Raw genomic sequence first — 15,780 nt, 5'->3', positions numbered from 1 at the left:
AGTATTACAAAATGCCAAAGACCACAGCAGTGATCACCGCAAGAACACTGCCTGGCTGTCGCCCTGGGCCACACTGAAAGACCACCGCAACAGAACCGCTTTCTAAAGCCTGCCATGCTGAACCTTAGGCAGGGCTGTGGCTCCAACCCACATGGCTACTACTGAGCCCCCCTCTCCAGCCAACCTGTAACCTCTAGATGTTGGCCTTACCTGGAATGGCTCCTCTAACCCCGATCCTTGAGACTTTATGGAAGGGCAGTAGGTCACGGGTCTTCTAAAGCCCTCCCCAAATCAGACCCGTGACAACAGGCGCCCCCCCCAACATAAACTTCAAAGGGTCTTACCCTTACTGTTCATCTCCCCCTAACTGAATGTCCTGAGGAGTGTGCTTTGTGCATGCCTTGTTTCTTAGGCTGAAAAAACAATCTCGTGGAAAGCAGGAAGCTAAGTGTGTATCCTCTAGAACCAGGGCATGGAGATAATTGGGTCAGTTAGTGGTGAAAACTGACTCAGAAGCCTCCCTGACAGTACAGAAAAGGCCAGACATGAGCGCCCATGCCTGCTCTAGGACTCCTCACCCGTCAGCACACCCCGCATCTTTGGACGGGCATCTTTGGAGGCCCGGAGCAGCACTGGCTGAGTGGCCTTCCGCTGGGTGTCCTATGACCTCATGCTCAGTCCTTCATTCGCAAGACGCTCCCTAGAGTCTCAACTCCAATAATTGTGAGCTCTACACAAGCTGAAAGGGTCCCCCTTTTCTTCTCGGTGCTCCCCGATCATCTGCTTAGCGGTGCCGCTTTCCTGGGTGCTCATGTAAGTGGGAACTTTAGGAGGGTGCAGATGACGCCTGTGTGAGTAGGAAAAGACGCTCGCTCCGTGCTACTCATTCGGCGTGGGCCTGCTAAGTTTCTTCAGCGCTGGGCAGAGCTCAAGTCGTCACGCAAAGGAACGCAGGTATCGAAGCTACGGGCGCTAATAACTTGGACTTGACGAAACGTTCTGGGCTCAAACCAGCTGAGGTGTGAGTCTCCCCAGACACACCAGTGTCCTCTCAGCTGGACCACGACCCAGAGTCATTCTCCCTCGGGCTGCGAAGAACACAAGAGTCACTGCTCACGGGGTTGAGGATTTGGCTCAGTGGTAGAGCGCTTGCCTAGGAAGCACAAGGTCCTGGGTTCGATACCCAGCCCCGAAAAAAAAGAAAAGAAAAAAAAAAAAAAAGTCACTGCTCACACCCAGCAGCCCTGGGTCTCCGCTTGTTCGCAAACCAAACCCCACCTGTCTTTTTCTCCCACCACTTCCCTTCCTCCTCTAATCAGTTTCGTGGTTCTGTTCCAGATATTTCCTCTGGACAGCAGTCACAGGGACCACAGGAGGGCATCACAAATAAGGAAGTGGAATCCCAGAATCCGTGCCAGAGTGCAGGCGGGTCACTAGGATAGGCAGGCGGCTGGGTGAGTCACAGGAGGGATGTCAGACCGACTTCCCTTTGTGCCTGCCCTCATTCGAGTGTTCGCCGTACGGGAAAGGGGAGAAGAAAAATCTGAGAAAGAGGTCCTTAGGGACTGAGTATGCTCATGCTTCAAAACAAATGGTGAGAGCCAACATGAAGCTCCAGGTGGTTTCCTTGTAACCTACCTTGGCCGTGCGAACTGGCGTCACCCCGGTGTGTCAGATCACAGACGCTCTTCCCATCACCCATTATCCATGAGGCAGAATGGAGACGGTCATTGGAGCAAACCGCCCACCAGAACTAAGGGTAGCAGAGCCAAGGGCCCTTCTCTATGCCTGTGAGATATTTTTCTGGTCTCTGCTACATTTTACATCTCCTGTTACCCAAGCGTTCTGTGGGCCACAGTCTGACCTGTTCCCTACAGGCCAGTGCTCCTGACTGTACTTCAGATTTAGAAGGGCTGCTTGGAGTTCTAGCAGAGGGAATCAAAAGGATCAAAGTGGTACCAGCCTGGAGGAAAAGCCCCCATCCTTAACCTGTCCTGAATTTATGTCAAGCCCACTACCCACCACCCACTACCCACTACCCACCACCCACTACCCACTACCCAGGTTCCTCCCGATGCTTTGGGCGACTGTGCTTTGCACAGTTAGTCAAGCCCGCCTGGTGAACCCAGATCTCCATCCCAGAGTAAATCATCCAGTCATCTACGACAACTTTATTCAGAATCCTCCAGCTCTCAATTGGCTTGAGAAGAACCATGGTACCTTCCCATAACTGCTCTTTTTCTTCCTTTCAGGATTTTCCCTCCGAGTCTCCGATGTGTTGCTTTCTCATATCTGCAGGCACCATAACCCAGCACCTTGTCCCGTCACACTTTATATCTGAGCCATTCACCTAGCTGTTTAAACATCAGAACATCAAAAGCACTCGGGAGGCACAGGCAGGTGGGTCTCTGTGAGTTTGAGGCCAGCCTGGTCTACAGAGCATGTTCCAGAATGGCTGGGGCTATATGGAGAAACCCTGTCTCGAGGGAGAGGGGAGAACCAAGAGAGAGAGAGAATGTTCCTTATCTTGATGGTTTGGGGTGCCAGAGAGATGGCTCTGTGGTTAAAAGCATGCATTGCTCTTGCTAAGGACCTGAATTTGGTTTCTAGTGCCCATGTCATGTGGCCACAACCACCTGCAACTCCAGCTCCAGGGACCTACACTCCACCATGCACATACGCAAATACCTACCCATGCACACACACATAATTAAAAATAAAGCCTTTGAAAAGGAAACTATTGTTTTAAAAACTATACAGCTAGAAGTGGAAATTCTACATGATGTATATATTACAAGAAAGAATCCCGGGTGGTAGGGCTCTACCTCGGAGGAGGAATTTTAATGAGCCCCAGGGGTGACTGGAACACACGGCTAGACGAGAAGACCGCATAGACTTCAAGATCCTCACAGGGGTGCAGGGGTGCTTATCGGAAACAGGACATCATCTCTCCCTTCTATATAAAGAGGTTAACATCTACCTCCGAGAGTCCTAGGTTTAAAGATGGGGGTGAAGCACTGCCAACAGGTCAGCAAGTACCAGACAAGACCGGAGCTAAAGTACTCCCCACCCTCATCTCTATACCAAAATTTCCCACCGGACTCTGGACCCCTTGCAGAGTGGACTCTAGCTGCTTTAAATTCCCCCAGGGAAGTGGGCAGAAACTGAGAAAGAACCTAGGACCCCAAATGGTCAAAAGGCAGACCGATCTGTACCTAATCCAGAGGGGCCCGTGCCTCGATTCCCGCTTCTGTTCTGAGGACAGAGGTCCCATGTCCTGCCTTCCCAAGCACCATTATTCCTGAAGTCTGTGTTACACCTGTGCGGTGCCCACATCTCCTTTGACTCCAGTTAGCATCTGAGTGATCACGACGGCTCCAGTTCCTTCTCCGGTCAGAGCCAGATGTGGTCACCGCTTCACTCCCTTGATTTGTTTCTTTACAGCCTCTGCGGCTGTGGTTCTCAACCTGGGGGGTCGTGACCCCTTTAAGGGTCCCATATCAGACACCCTATGCGTCAAATATTTACATTATGATGCATAACATGATCATTTCATGGGGGGAGGGTCGCCATAACATGAGGAAGCTGTATGAGAGGGTGGCGGCGTTAGGAAGGTTGATAACCTCAGCTCTGAGGACGCAGACGTCAGAGAGAACGAGGTTCTGAGGGTCAAATAATTTGACCAAGACCCTGACAGAGGGCAAGCATCAAAGCTACGTTTTAACTTAGGCTCACACAACCTCGGAGCTCATGATTTCCTACCACGCCTCTACTTCTGGGGTGAGCTAATCAAGGCGCTGATAGAAAGGAACTTTCTCGAGAGCCAAGCAAGCTGAGCGTGGAAACCACACCCTCGGCTGCCTGACCCCATACACTTTCCACCTCGCTTCTGGTTTAGGAACCCCCTAACGTCATATAGAGCTGGCATCCAAAGCTTCCGAACACCTCCTCGGGGTTTGGAAGGACCTCTGGTCACCAGCCAGGCCTCGCCAGTGAGGAAACCATCGGACCCCAAGGGTCAAAGCAAAGCCAGACCGAGGACAGCGCAGGACGCTTTTTAGCCTCTCGGGGGTTTTTCCAAAAGCTCTTTTCCCAAAGTTGCAGCCCACAGCTGGTGCCCCCTGCTGGTAAGCCTGCGTATCTCTCATAACAAAAGTGAAACCACTTCTCCCAAAAAGAAGAAAACCGGCTTCATTCAGATTCCAGAACGAGCATTAATTCAATATCAATCTTCTCTCTCACCTCGCCTTTCAGTTCTTCTCTTGACCCAAAGAAAAAACTAGTTATTTTGCATAGAAAGATTAAATACACATTTGAGTCCTGCCTGAACCACCGAGTTCTAGACCAACCTGGATTACTTAGTAAGAACTTAGTCTCAAAAAAAACAAGTAAAGGTAAGCCTGGGGCTATTGGAGTTCAGCGGGTGACTGCTTGTATAGCATGTGTGGTGGGGGCCAGGATTCAAGCCCTGCTGTGAGCGGGTGATAGCGTGCTTTTAACTCAGCCAAGGCTGGGGCTCTGTGGTAAGCTACAGCAGGTGGCTATGGGGTAAACTCCTGTAAACTTGGCACACCTAGAAAGCCCAAGAGTTTACAGGCTGGCTCAAAGGGTTCCACACAGAATGGTGATCACTGAGAGGCTCAAGAATAACTGAGAGCCTCTCAGAAATCGGCAGAAGACAATGTTCAGTTTGGGGAAGGTGGAAGCAAAAGGTTTAGATCTTGTTGTTAGTCTGATGCCTTGGTGGCTAAGGGTGCTGGCTGCTCTCGCAGAGGACCAGCGTTCCAGTTCCCCGTTCAATGTCTTTAACTGCAGTTCCAGAGGATCCAGTGCCCTCTTCTGGCCCCTACTGCACACACAGATGCACAGACCCACACACAGGCAAATCCCTATATACATAAAAATTAAATCTTTAAAAAAGAGAAAGGTCAGCCGTGGTAGCACAGGCCTTTAATTCCAGCACTCAGGAGGCAGAGGCAGACGGGTCTCTATGAGTTCAAGGCCAGCCTGGTCTACAGGGTGAGTCCAAGACGCCCAGGGCTCTGTTACACAAAGAAATCCTGTCGAGGAAGAAAACAAAAACAAAAACGAACGGCAGCAGCAAAAAGCTTACTAGTCTTTTCTTAGCTTTCATTGACTCACGTGTATGTATACGTGGGGATGTGAATGCAGATATGTTCTGGCCACAGAGGTAGGACAGGGCATCAGGTCCTCTGGAGCTGGAGTTATAGGTGGCTGTGAGCCACCGTGTGGTGCTGGGAAACTCTGGTCCTCTTACAAAGAGCAGTATGTGTTCTCTACTGCTGAGCCATCTCTCCAGACCCCAGTCTTGTTTCTTTACAGCAGATCTCCACATGTAGCCCAGGCTACTCTCTAACTCGTGATGTTCCTGCTCCCACCTCCAGAACACTGGGTCTGTGACATTTTCAAAAGGGGCATTTATCAAGGGGGAAAAGAAAAAAACAAAACCAAACACGCTTCGTTCAGGCCTTGTGGCACATGCTTCTAATCCCACTAACTCGGGAAGCAGGGGTACTAGGCTCTCTGTGAGCTTTAGGCTAGCCTGGTCTAGATAGAGTTTCCCAGGTCAGCCAGATCTATGCAGTGAGGTGCTATCTCAAAAACAATCAGGACATTTATCATTGTACCTGCGACTGGGTCATCTCAGCATCCCATAACTTACATGTGTGACTTTAAGATATAATCTTAATGCATTTATGCATGTATGGCATTCGTTTTATATTTAAAAAAATAAAATTCTTAATTTTAACTATTTAAAAATGTACAATTCTGGGCTGGAGAGATGGCTCAGTGGTTAAGAGCACTGTCTGCTCTTCCAGAGGTCCTGAGTTCAATTCCCAGCAACCACATGGTGGCTCACAACCATCTGTAAAGGGATCTGATGCCCTCTTCTGGTGTGTCTGAAGACAGCTACAGTGTGCTTATATAGAATAAATTAGTTAATTTAAAAAAATGTGCAATTCCGAGGCACTGGACACACCCGCCGCTGTTTTGCACCTGCAGAACGCTTTCCTCATTCCCTCCGCTTGCCCTTCCCCCGTAGAGCCAGCTAGCTGGCATTTTTTTCCTACATATTTAACTGTTCTGGGGATTAAGCAGAGGGCTGTATGGCCCACCCTTCCCGTGAAGCGCTACCTCAGACTCAGCCGCGTTCTCCTCTAGGGTATCCCACGCAAAGCTCAAGATCAATCAGTAAAGCCTGTGCTGTCTTCACCTGCCTCTGTCCCTCAGCTAACCTTACTTTCATGTTGGGACACACACGAGCAGAATTTCTCCCTTACCGTTGGCAATGCCGATTTCATTCCTACATTTGCTTGTTGTTGGACACTGGGTTGGTATTTCCCCTCAGGGTAGAGCAAAACCTAGCGAGTGTTTCCCTCAGGTTGGCATGGAGCTCTGGTTTCCAGGTTTTGGATATGATGATCACCTTTAGGCAAAGTTTGCTCTCCTTTGAGCTTTCTCCTTGGGTTAAGGTGTTACAAATGACATCACAGAAACAGAATCTGAACGCCTCAGTATTTCTCTGTTCTCTCTTTCTTTCTTCACTTTCCTATTACACAAACCCGCGCTGTAGTTCCCTGTCCCTGCTTGATGCTTCCTGCTGCTTGGTGAAGCCAGCATTGGCAGTTTCAGCCGTGAGAGCACAAGCATTGGATCCAGACCAGAGAGGGCGTCTGGAGGGGAGGAGATCTCCCCTGAACCCGCCCCAAGCTCTCAACCACAATCTGTTTTTCCCAGCACACACACACACACACACACACACACACACACACACATATACACATACATACACACACATACACACACACATACACACACATACACACACACATACACACACATACACACATATACACAAACACACACACACACACCACACAAACACACACATACACACACACACACACACACACACACACACACACACACACACACACACACACACACACACACACACACACACATATACACACACACACACACACACACACACAGAGACATACATATACACCACACACATACCATACAAAACATAAACACCACTCACATACCACGCACACATACACACCTCACACACACACACACATGCACACCGCCCACACTCTCTCACACACACATACACTCACACTCACTCTCACACATACACCCATACCACACACACAGAGACACACACACACAGACACCACACACATCTATGTACCAGAGATCCCCAAGTCTACTCCTCATGCCCCAGTGTTTACTAGAAGCCTCGCTGACCCCAGAGCCGAAGCTCACAGGAGTAACACTGTTAAGTATGTGCTCCCTCCCAGGAGAGCCGGGCTTAGCAATAATCACATTGCTACAGAGCCTGGGCACAGTAAGCACAAGAAAGTGGTGGGGACACCCCATTAGTCCGAGTGCCTGGATAAAGGCCAAGCTCACAGATAGGCCGTCTAAAAGGACAGCGGCACCAAGCCAGATACTCTTAACATTTTACCTACTGCAACCAAATGAAGGTTCTTTTTGGCCAAACCCATCCAGCTACAGAAGAGATGGTCTGTTCTAAACTTCACTCCAACTAGTTCCAAATGCTTTCCTCCTAAGCTATCATTAAAAGCAGTTACAACAAAAGGATAAAACCTTGACAAAGCCAAACTGGCTTTTAAAATTCAGATCATGCCATTCCTCTACTCAAAAGCCTCGAATTGCTAGGCAGCACCCTGTAATCTCAGCATTCAGGAGGCTGAGGAAGACCTGTCATGAGTTCAAAACCACCCAGGCTGCACGGACAGCACCCAACCAACCGGCCAGGCAAATTGAAACCTTGTCTCAAAAACTAAACCCAAGAACAAAAACAAGAAACCCTCAAATGGCTCTCTACTCATTTATTCAGAGGTGTTAAGAGTTTGCTTCTCTGTTGCTGTGATAATTACTGTGGCCCAAAAGCAACTAGGGAAAGAAAGGGCGTGTGTGGCCTACAGGTTAAGTCAGTCATCAAAGGAAGCCACAGCAGGGGCTCCAGGCACACACTCAACTGCTTCCTGGCTTTCCGTTCAGGCTCACCTGTCCAGGGTACCACCCCGGGTCCCTGTCAACATCGACTAAGACAGTCCCACCAGGTTCGAACACAGGCTGATCTGACAGAGGCAATTCTCCCAGTACAGGGTCCTCTTCCCACGTGTGCCAGGTTGACAACCAAATCAGTCATCAGGGGCAAAATCTTTACAATGGACCTCCTTTCCAAACCATAATCCTGTGCTCCTCTTCCCTCAACTATAGCCACCGTAGTAAACTTCCAAATTAGAATCTTCCCTACTCATTTAGTAAGGAGGTGAATCCGTCAGTTAAGAACAACTGTGGTGCACTGGGCTCCAACCTGAAGCTAGTAAGCCCGGGCTCACTTACGACTTTCTGAACCATCTCCCTGCTCCAAAACCCACATGATTGTTTTACAAAGGAAATTCCCAACATACAGGTTCTTTCAATTCCGGAAAACTGACCTGCATTTTCATCAGAAAACTGTTGAAGAGAGTCAAAATGCGAAGAACTAGGAGAGCCTGTCAATGTTCCTTCGCAGGGAACCTCAAACTATCAGTTACTGTGGCACGGTCTCATCTGTGACAATCGTCATTTTTTTTTTTTGTGTGTGTGTGTGTGTGTGTGTGTGTGTGTGTGTGTGTGTGTGTGTGTGTGTGTGTGTGTGTGGCCTGTATCCTCCAAAGGTCAGAAGAGGGCGCTGGATCTGCTAGGACCGGAATTATTGACAGCTGCTGGGCTGCCCTGTGAATGCTGGAAATCTCCACATTGGCATTCTCCGCTGCTGAATGGACTCTCCAGCCCCTGCTGTCATTGCTCACTGAAAGTCTCAGGTGACTGCTGTTTCCAAAACCAAATAAATTAGTCTGCATCCTACTGCTGCCTTGCCATTTAGTCTTGGCAAAAAACAATACAATTTAAATGGCTGGCTTTTTAAAGGTCTTTGTGGCCTCGTATTCAAAAGGGATGATGACATAAGGAACCCAATCTACCATGCTTTGCATTCAACTAAGCAGTGGGAATGTCCTCTGTGGCTTTGTCTACCTAACCCAGATAGTAAAAGCAGTTCAAGCACCTGTCACATTTCCCTGGGACACAGTCACTGCTGTCTACAGGCCCAACACAAACACCGGGACGCTCATAATTGTTTAAATCCTCACCATCCAAACAAAACTATGGGTGTCTTAAGAGAAAAAGGCTGGCTTAGTAGTAACATTTGTTGAGTGTGTAGTAAGAGTGAATCTAAGGGTTTCCCTCAAAGACTTAGCAAATATTTACCGAGAGTGATTTTAAAATCCTATCAAGTCCTAAGAGATCTAAACAATTACAAAGTCTAGGAAGTAAGTTGACTTAACAGGTTAAACAGCAAACCGAAGTTCTCTCAATCTAGAAACTCACCCCTCTGACCCTGGGCGAACGTCAGCCAGCACGTCCCAATTTGTTCTTCTCTATCCTCTCGACAAAGCTCCATAATATAAATATTTGGTAAATCATTTACAATCCGAGCAAAGGCGAATGCTAACATCTATTAACACACTGGAATAGTGTGCCCTTTTAAGTAGGACACAGCAGTGTTTACTGCTATGACCTCAGAACTCACCGTGTAACACCCAAGAGCAGCTGAGCAATCTAGCATCTGAAGGCAGACTGCTTATGTTAGGAATCTGCAGCCCGGTACAACAGAGATAAATAACAGGACCTCTTCACGGGATGTCTGCGGACTGAAATCAGAAATAACACACGCGAACTCTTAATTACTTCTTAGGCTTTCAAGGAACTTTTTATAGGGGGGGGGAATGCCATCTTCCACTTTTAAGAGAGCAGAAGAGAGGACATCAAGCTCATCTGCAATGGGACTGCAAGGAGAAAACAGCCCCACTTAGCCGGGTAGTGGCTGGTCCTTCCAAAGAACCCAAAGAGCAACTATCTGTAATCCTAGCACTAGGTATGCCAAAGAATTCAGGGCGGTGTGGTCTACATGGCAAGTTTCAAGCCAGCTAAGGATATACAACAAGAAATCAAAGTATCAGGTGGGGGACAAACCAGGCCAAAATAAGGCTGAGAGATTTTCCCTATCACACTGACACTGGAATTGGAAGAAACTTTCAAGTGTGGATGTTACACAGGTCACACCCATACACTAGCTACAGGCAGGCAGTGCTCGAACCCACCCACACTCCCAAGTACACTTCCAATTAGCAGACACGTAGACAGCAACCTGAAATACAAGTGATCCAAACCAAAACTGTAAGCAACAAGGTCTACAAATCCACAGACCTGTGGTCTTGAGGGAAGGAATCCTAAATTCCAAATTCTCAGCCAACCTCTGTCTCTTTCCTAAAAACAAGAATCCACATTAGGATTTAAGCATGTGCACATTCAAGTCATACCTGATAGCACTTTATGATCTAAATCACTTTTAAACTATAAAGATTTGGAATTCTGGGGTCTGGAGATGGCTCAACTTTTGAAGAGGACCCCCCACATCTGGCAACCTATAGTCCAGCTCCAGACTCTGGGCTCTGCAGGAACCCGCACTTACACACACATTCCCTTTTTCAAAAGTACACTTAAAAAGATCCTATTACCATCTTTAAAGATGTCCATCAAATATGGCTCAGCTGGTAAAGGAACTCAGATCCCCAGACCCAGCCAACAGGAGAGTGGACTCCAAAGCGTCCTCCTGCCTCCACAGGTGCTGGGTGAAAGGCACACGCTCACATGCTCACACACTCACACAGGAACCAATGTAAGGGTCTTCCACACTATTAACTAATAATTACCTTACAACTTACACTCTGGAAAAATCAGCAAACATTCAGGCATGACAAACTATACTCAAAGGACTCTTATCAACACCTCCTGTCCTCCAAGTTCTCACTGGTGAAGCAAGACATCAGTTGTCCACCCATTTAAAACACTCTACGTGCCAAAGGCTGGCTAGGGGAACACAGGAAGTGCCTACAAAAAATTACCATCTTCCTTTCACCGCCAACACTGATCTGTTAATAGACCTGGAACTGTGGGATCTAATGGAATTTTAAGTCATCCACTACCTTTTTACAAGTCACTTACTGAAAAACTGACCACCTCACATGTGACAATCTTCCACAATACCGAACAGCTGTTTTTTTCATCAAATATAACCTTAAATCAGAGGTTAACATGAGTTTTAGATCTTTTCCTGTATCCTAGAGGGATCCCAAAGAGCCTGCATTAGATCTTCAAGTGTAGTTTCAAGCAGGAATTTAAGGGAAGAATGGTGAAAAAGAATTTCATGCAATTCTTACTCTCATGTGCAAACACACCCCTACACTGTTAAATTCTTGGACCGAGCATCAGCTATGGTTCACTGCACTGGGCAAACCAGCCTAACGTTGGCCCTCTCCTACCTTTGTAAGAGCCTTAGTAATTACAGTATTTTGGCTAGAGTCTGATCTTAGAAATTATAGAACTTAAAATGTGGAGGTTCCAACATAAAATATTTTAAAATGTGAAAAGAAAAAATCTTCCCAAAAGCTTGCTACTATAAGGCTTTCAAACTGAGCCGGATTCTTACCATACCATTAAACCCAGCAAGTTAACTGGTACTCTGAACCCACCCGCCAGGTTATACATACTCTCACTCAATCATGTAAGAATTGAAGTCTTTATTTGTGATATCCATAAACGTTGCTATTCTATGTTTCTATCCAGGAAGGCAATTTTCTCCTATTATCAGTGTTTGTTTTTTTTTTATAAACAACAACTTGAATTCTATTGCATGAAGGGCTACAAATACACGTTAACCAAGCAGAATACAGATATTTTGTTTTACAACTTGCACCTAAAACCCCAGTACACACAGCTGCTTCAGTAGCTATCAGAGCAGTTTGGGGCTACTGCCCAAGCTATGCATAGCAGTTTACATATTCAAATCTCACGTAAAAAAGCGACTGATCACGGGCTGTTAACTACACTCCTGGGAAGCCCGTCTCAGCTACAAGTAAATGCGGACCTTTCAAGTCTGCAGACTTCTGGTGGCAAACTGCTAAATCTGATGAAATTGGTTTTTTTAAACCAACTTTCTTGCAGCTATACTGCCACTCTACCAGCAGATGGTGCTACATCGGTTGGGCTTAAAAGGACAAAGTTCAGACTTAGGGAAGAAACGGTTTTTTTTTAAACCTGCTCTGAAAATACATTTTAAAAAAACTCATTTAGTGTTAGGGTAAAATAGAACCCTTATTTGTAACCATTCATTACAGACAAACCAATAAGGGTGAAACTAGGTCATCTAAAAAAGTTTTAAACAGTTTATATGAATGAGAACACATGCTTTAAACACAAACTGTTTCTTTTAAAACTACACAGTACATATTTTGAGTAAATTCTCATAGAAAGAACCAACCATGTCAAGATGATAAGCAAACCGCTTATTACAGAGAGATGGATGCACAGAAACTAAACAGCCACATCCACCACTTCAAAAAGTTTTGTCTGTAAAAGGTTAAATTCAACACATCACTAACTGGGCAAACAGGAAGGAGAAAAAAAAAGAACCCACAAGACCTCCTTGAAGCTTCTCAAAGTACACATCAAAACCTAACAAAAATATCCTTTAAAACAGTAAGGAGTGGATCCTAGAAAAAAAATGTTAGACATGTACGGTCAAACACAATGATTTATTAAAAATAAAACGTAAAAATGATTTTTGTACATATGCTTCCAAATTTCAGGCATGGGATCCAAGTAGGTTTCATAGAAAACGCTGTAGCCAGGTATCAAGTCCTTACAACAAAGTAAACTACCCTCCCACCCAACCCCCACCCCGGTTTTGCTACAGAATCAGCAAGTTCAGCCCCCCGCCCGCCGCCCCCCCAAAAAACACAAATTAAAACGAGACATCTTGCTAGTATAAAAACGACCAAGGTCCAAGTAATAATAAAAAAATAGAGTCCATCAATGACTGTAACACAAAAATGTGTGTGTGGGGCCGAGTCCACCTTCGGGGGGGACAGGGACGGGCAGGCAAGCGGGGGTCGCGCCCCCCGGGGTGAGCGGCTCTCCCGGGGGCACCTGGGGTGGGCGCGGAGGGCGAGGGAGGCCGCGCCTGCCGCCGCCGCCGCCGCTACCGCCGGCATCCGGAACCCGGCTTCTAGAACGAGCCTCCGCCGTAGCCGCCGCCGCCGCCGTAGCCGCCTCTGTACGGTCCACTGTTGCTGCGGCCGCCCCAGCTGCCGCCGCCTCCGCCTCCGCCGCCGCCGCTCTTCATTGGCCCGTACGAGGACTGGTGCTGGCTGTAGCTGCCGAAGCCGCCGAAGCCGTTGCCGTAGTCGCTGCCGCCGTACGAGCCGCCGCCGCCGCCGCCCCCGTAGGCGCCGTAGCCCCCGTAGCCGCCGTAGCTGTTGTAGCCGCCGCCGCCGCCGCCCTTGGCCAGCCGTTCTGGTCTCGGCCGCCGCCGCCTCCCCGCCGCCGCCGCGGCCCGGCCGCCGCCGCGCCGCCCGGGCCGCCTGCGCGCGCCCCGCCGCCCGCGTGGATATCCTCCTTGGGCACCGCCTTCTTCACCTCCACGCGGTGGCCCTGGATCGGGTGGAACTTGACCACCGCCGCCTTGTCGGCCGCGTCGTGGCTCTGGAAGTAGACGAAGCCAAAGCCGCGCTTCTTGCCCGACTGCTTGTCTGCGATGATCTCCGCCTTCTCCACGGCGCCGAACTGCGAGAAGTGCTCGATCAGGTCGCCCTCCGCCACGTCGCCCTTGAGGCCGCCCACGAACAGCTTCTTCACCTTGGCGTGGGCCCCGGGCCGCGCCGAATCCTCGCGCGACACGGCGCGCTTCAGCTCCACCGTGTTGCCGTCCACCGCGTGCGGCGACGCGGCCATGGCGGCGTCCGCCTCCTCCACGTTCGAGTAGGTCACGAAGCCGAAGCAGCGGGAGCGCTTCGTCTGGGGGTTCACCACCACCACGCAGTCCGTCAGCGTCCCGAAGGCCTCGAAGTGGCCGCGCAGCCCCGACTCACTCGTCTGCACGTTCAGGCCGCCGATGAACAGCTTGCACAGCTGCGAGTTCTCCATGTCGGACGCCCGGGCCCTGCCCCCGCCCTGCGCGCTCCGCGGCGTCGCCGTCGCCGTTAAGCGGTCGCCGAGGCCTCGTCAGAGCCCGGGCCCGGCCGCCGCCGCCGCCGGCGGGGAAGGGGCGGGAGGGGGAGGGAAGGGGCGCGCTGCCGGCCCGAGGGCGAGCCGAGGACGCTGGAACCCTACCAGGGCCGCCGCGGCCGCCACCTCCGCTCCCCTATCAGGACACCACACAAAGAGGCCGCTGAAGGCGCGCGCACCCTCCCCGCGCGGTGCGTCACCAGCGACGCCGGGCCGCCAGCCAATCGCCTCCGCGCTCGCCTTAGTCCCGCCTACCGCGCCGCAGCGCCGCTCTAGGCCGCGGCCTCCCCACCCTCCGCGGTTTCCGTCCGGGCCTCGGGCTCCTTGGCGTCTGCCGCTTCTTCCGCCTCCGCGCTCGCCCTCAACGCGGTGCTGCAGCACCCCGGAGACGGCCCGCCAAAGCCCTCCGCGCGCGTCCGCGGAGCGTTTCCTGTCAGCCGCGCGGCTGTTCCCGCAGCCTTCCCTCCCTCCCCTCGCCGGATCCCCAGGCCCAACTCCGCAGTGGCGTTCGCGCCAGCCCCTTGAGGGACGTGTCCGGATAGCCAATCAGCGACAGACCCTGGATCACACTTCCGTTTTCCGCCGCTGCGGGACGGGCGCGCACCTCTTGAGCGCTGGCCCGGCGCCTCCTGTGCGGAGCTGGCTGTCGCCCGCACGCCTCGTCCTCGCGCGCCCTCGCGGGAATTCTGGCCGTTCCCAACGGATCTGCCCGGGGCCCCGCGCGGGCTTTTTGAAAACTTGACTGTTGGGGCCGGCCCGCACCTGGCGTCAGCTCCCCTCGGGCGGCACAAAGATGGAGGGCCGAGGCCTGACCCCCCAAGGCGGTTATTGGCCGTTTACGGTGGGCTGGTGGCTCGGTTAAGCTAATGTGACTCTTGCCCCGTGCCACTCTGCTCGCCCAAGCGAGCCCGTGAGAAATTAACAACGCCAAAGCCCTTCAGGCCGGGTGACCCAGACTAGGCCCGAGCCCGGCCCGTGGTAGCGGCTAGCGATGCTCCGCCCTGTTCCTCTGCAGCAAACTCCTGCAGACATGTTCCGTGCGAGCCAGCCAGTGTTTAATCTGCCCCTTCTGAACGCTGCTACCTTTGAGACGGGCTTTATTCAGCCCAGGCTGACCTCGAACTCATGGGATATTAGGCCCCCCAAGCATGTTCTATGAAGTTTTCACATTTTTATTACGTTCTCACCGCCATCCCTCCTGTGGTTTGGGATAAAAGTCAGGGCTTCACGAATCAGAGTTGTGTCCCCAGCAACCCCTTTCCCGTTACTTTCCATCTTCCTCATTCGGGTGCACCTCTGTGCCCTGCTGCCAGCTTCGTGAACACATACAGCCATTTTACCAACTTTATTCAATATAGCTAGATTGAAAACTGTCGGGTACAGTGCTTAGTGTTCACAGACGAGATCTCGATTTCTGTCTCAGGGTTTCTCTTGCTGCAACGAAAACACCATGACCAAAAAGCAAGCTGGGAAGGAAAGGGTTTATTTGGTTTGCATCTCCCCTTCATAGTCCATCATTGGAGGAAGTCAGGAACTCAAGCAAGACTAGAACCAGGAGGGGGGATGATGCTTACTGGCTCGATTCACATGGCTTGCTAGGCCTGCTTT

The 15,780-nt window shown here is 50.3% G+C and overlaps 1 protein-coding gene across 1 annotated transcript; it reads right to left on the bottom strand.

The window, feature by feature from the left end:
• Positions 1-11,670: 11,670 nt before the first annotated feature.
• On the bottom strand, positions 11,671-14,344 carry Hnrnpa0 (heterogeneous nuclear ribonucleoprotein A0). The gene is given in 2 exon segments (XM_032884772.1): positions 11,671-13,455; positions 13,458-14,344. Coding segments are annotated over 2 exon segments (915 nt in total). The 5' UTR covers positions 14,092-14,344; the 3' UTR covers positions 11,671-13,174.
• Positions 14,345-15,780: the final 1,436 nt, after the last annotated feature.

Source organism: Rattus rattus, chromosome 14 (genome assembly GCF_011064425.1).
Source record: "Rattus rattus isolate New Zealand chromosome 14, Rrattus_CSIRO_v1, whole genome shotgun sequence".
NCBI classification, from domain to species: Eukaryota; Metazoa; Chordata; class Mammalia; order Rodentia; family Muridae; genus Rattus; species Rattus rattus.
Note: the sequence above shows the minus strand (reverse complement) of the source record. Positions and strands in the feature narration are given on the sequence as shown.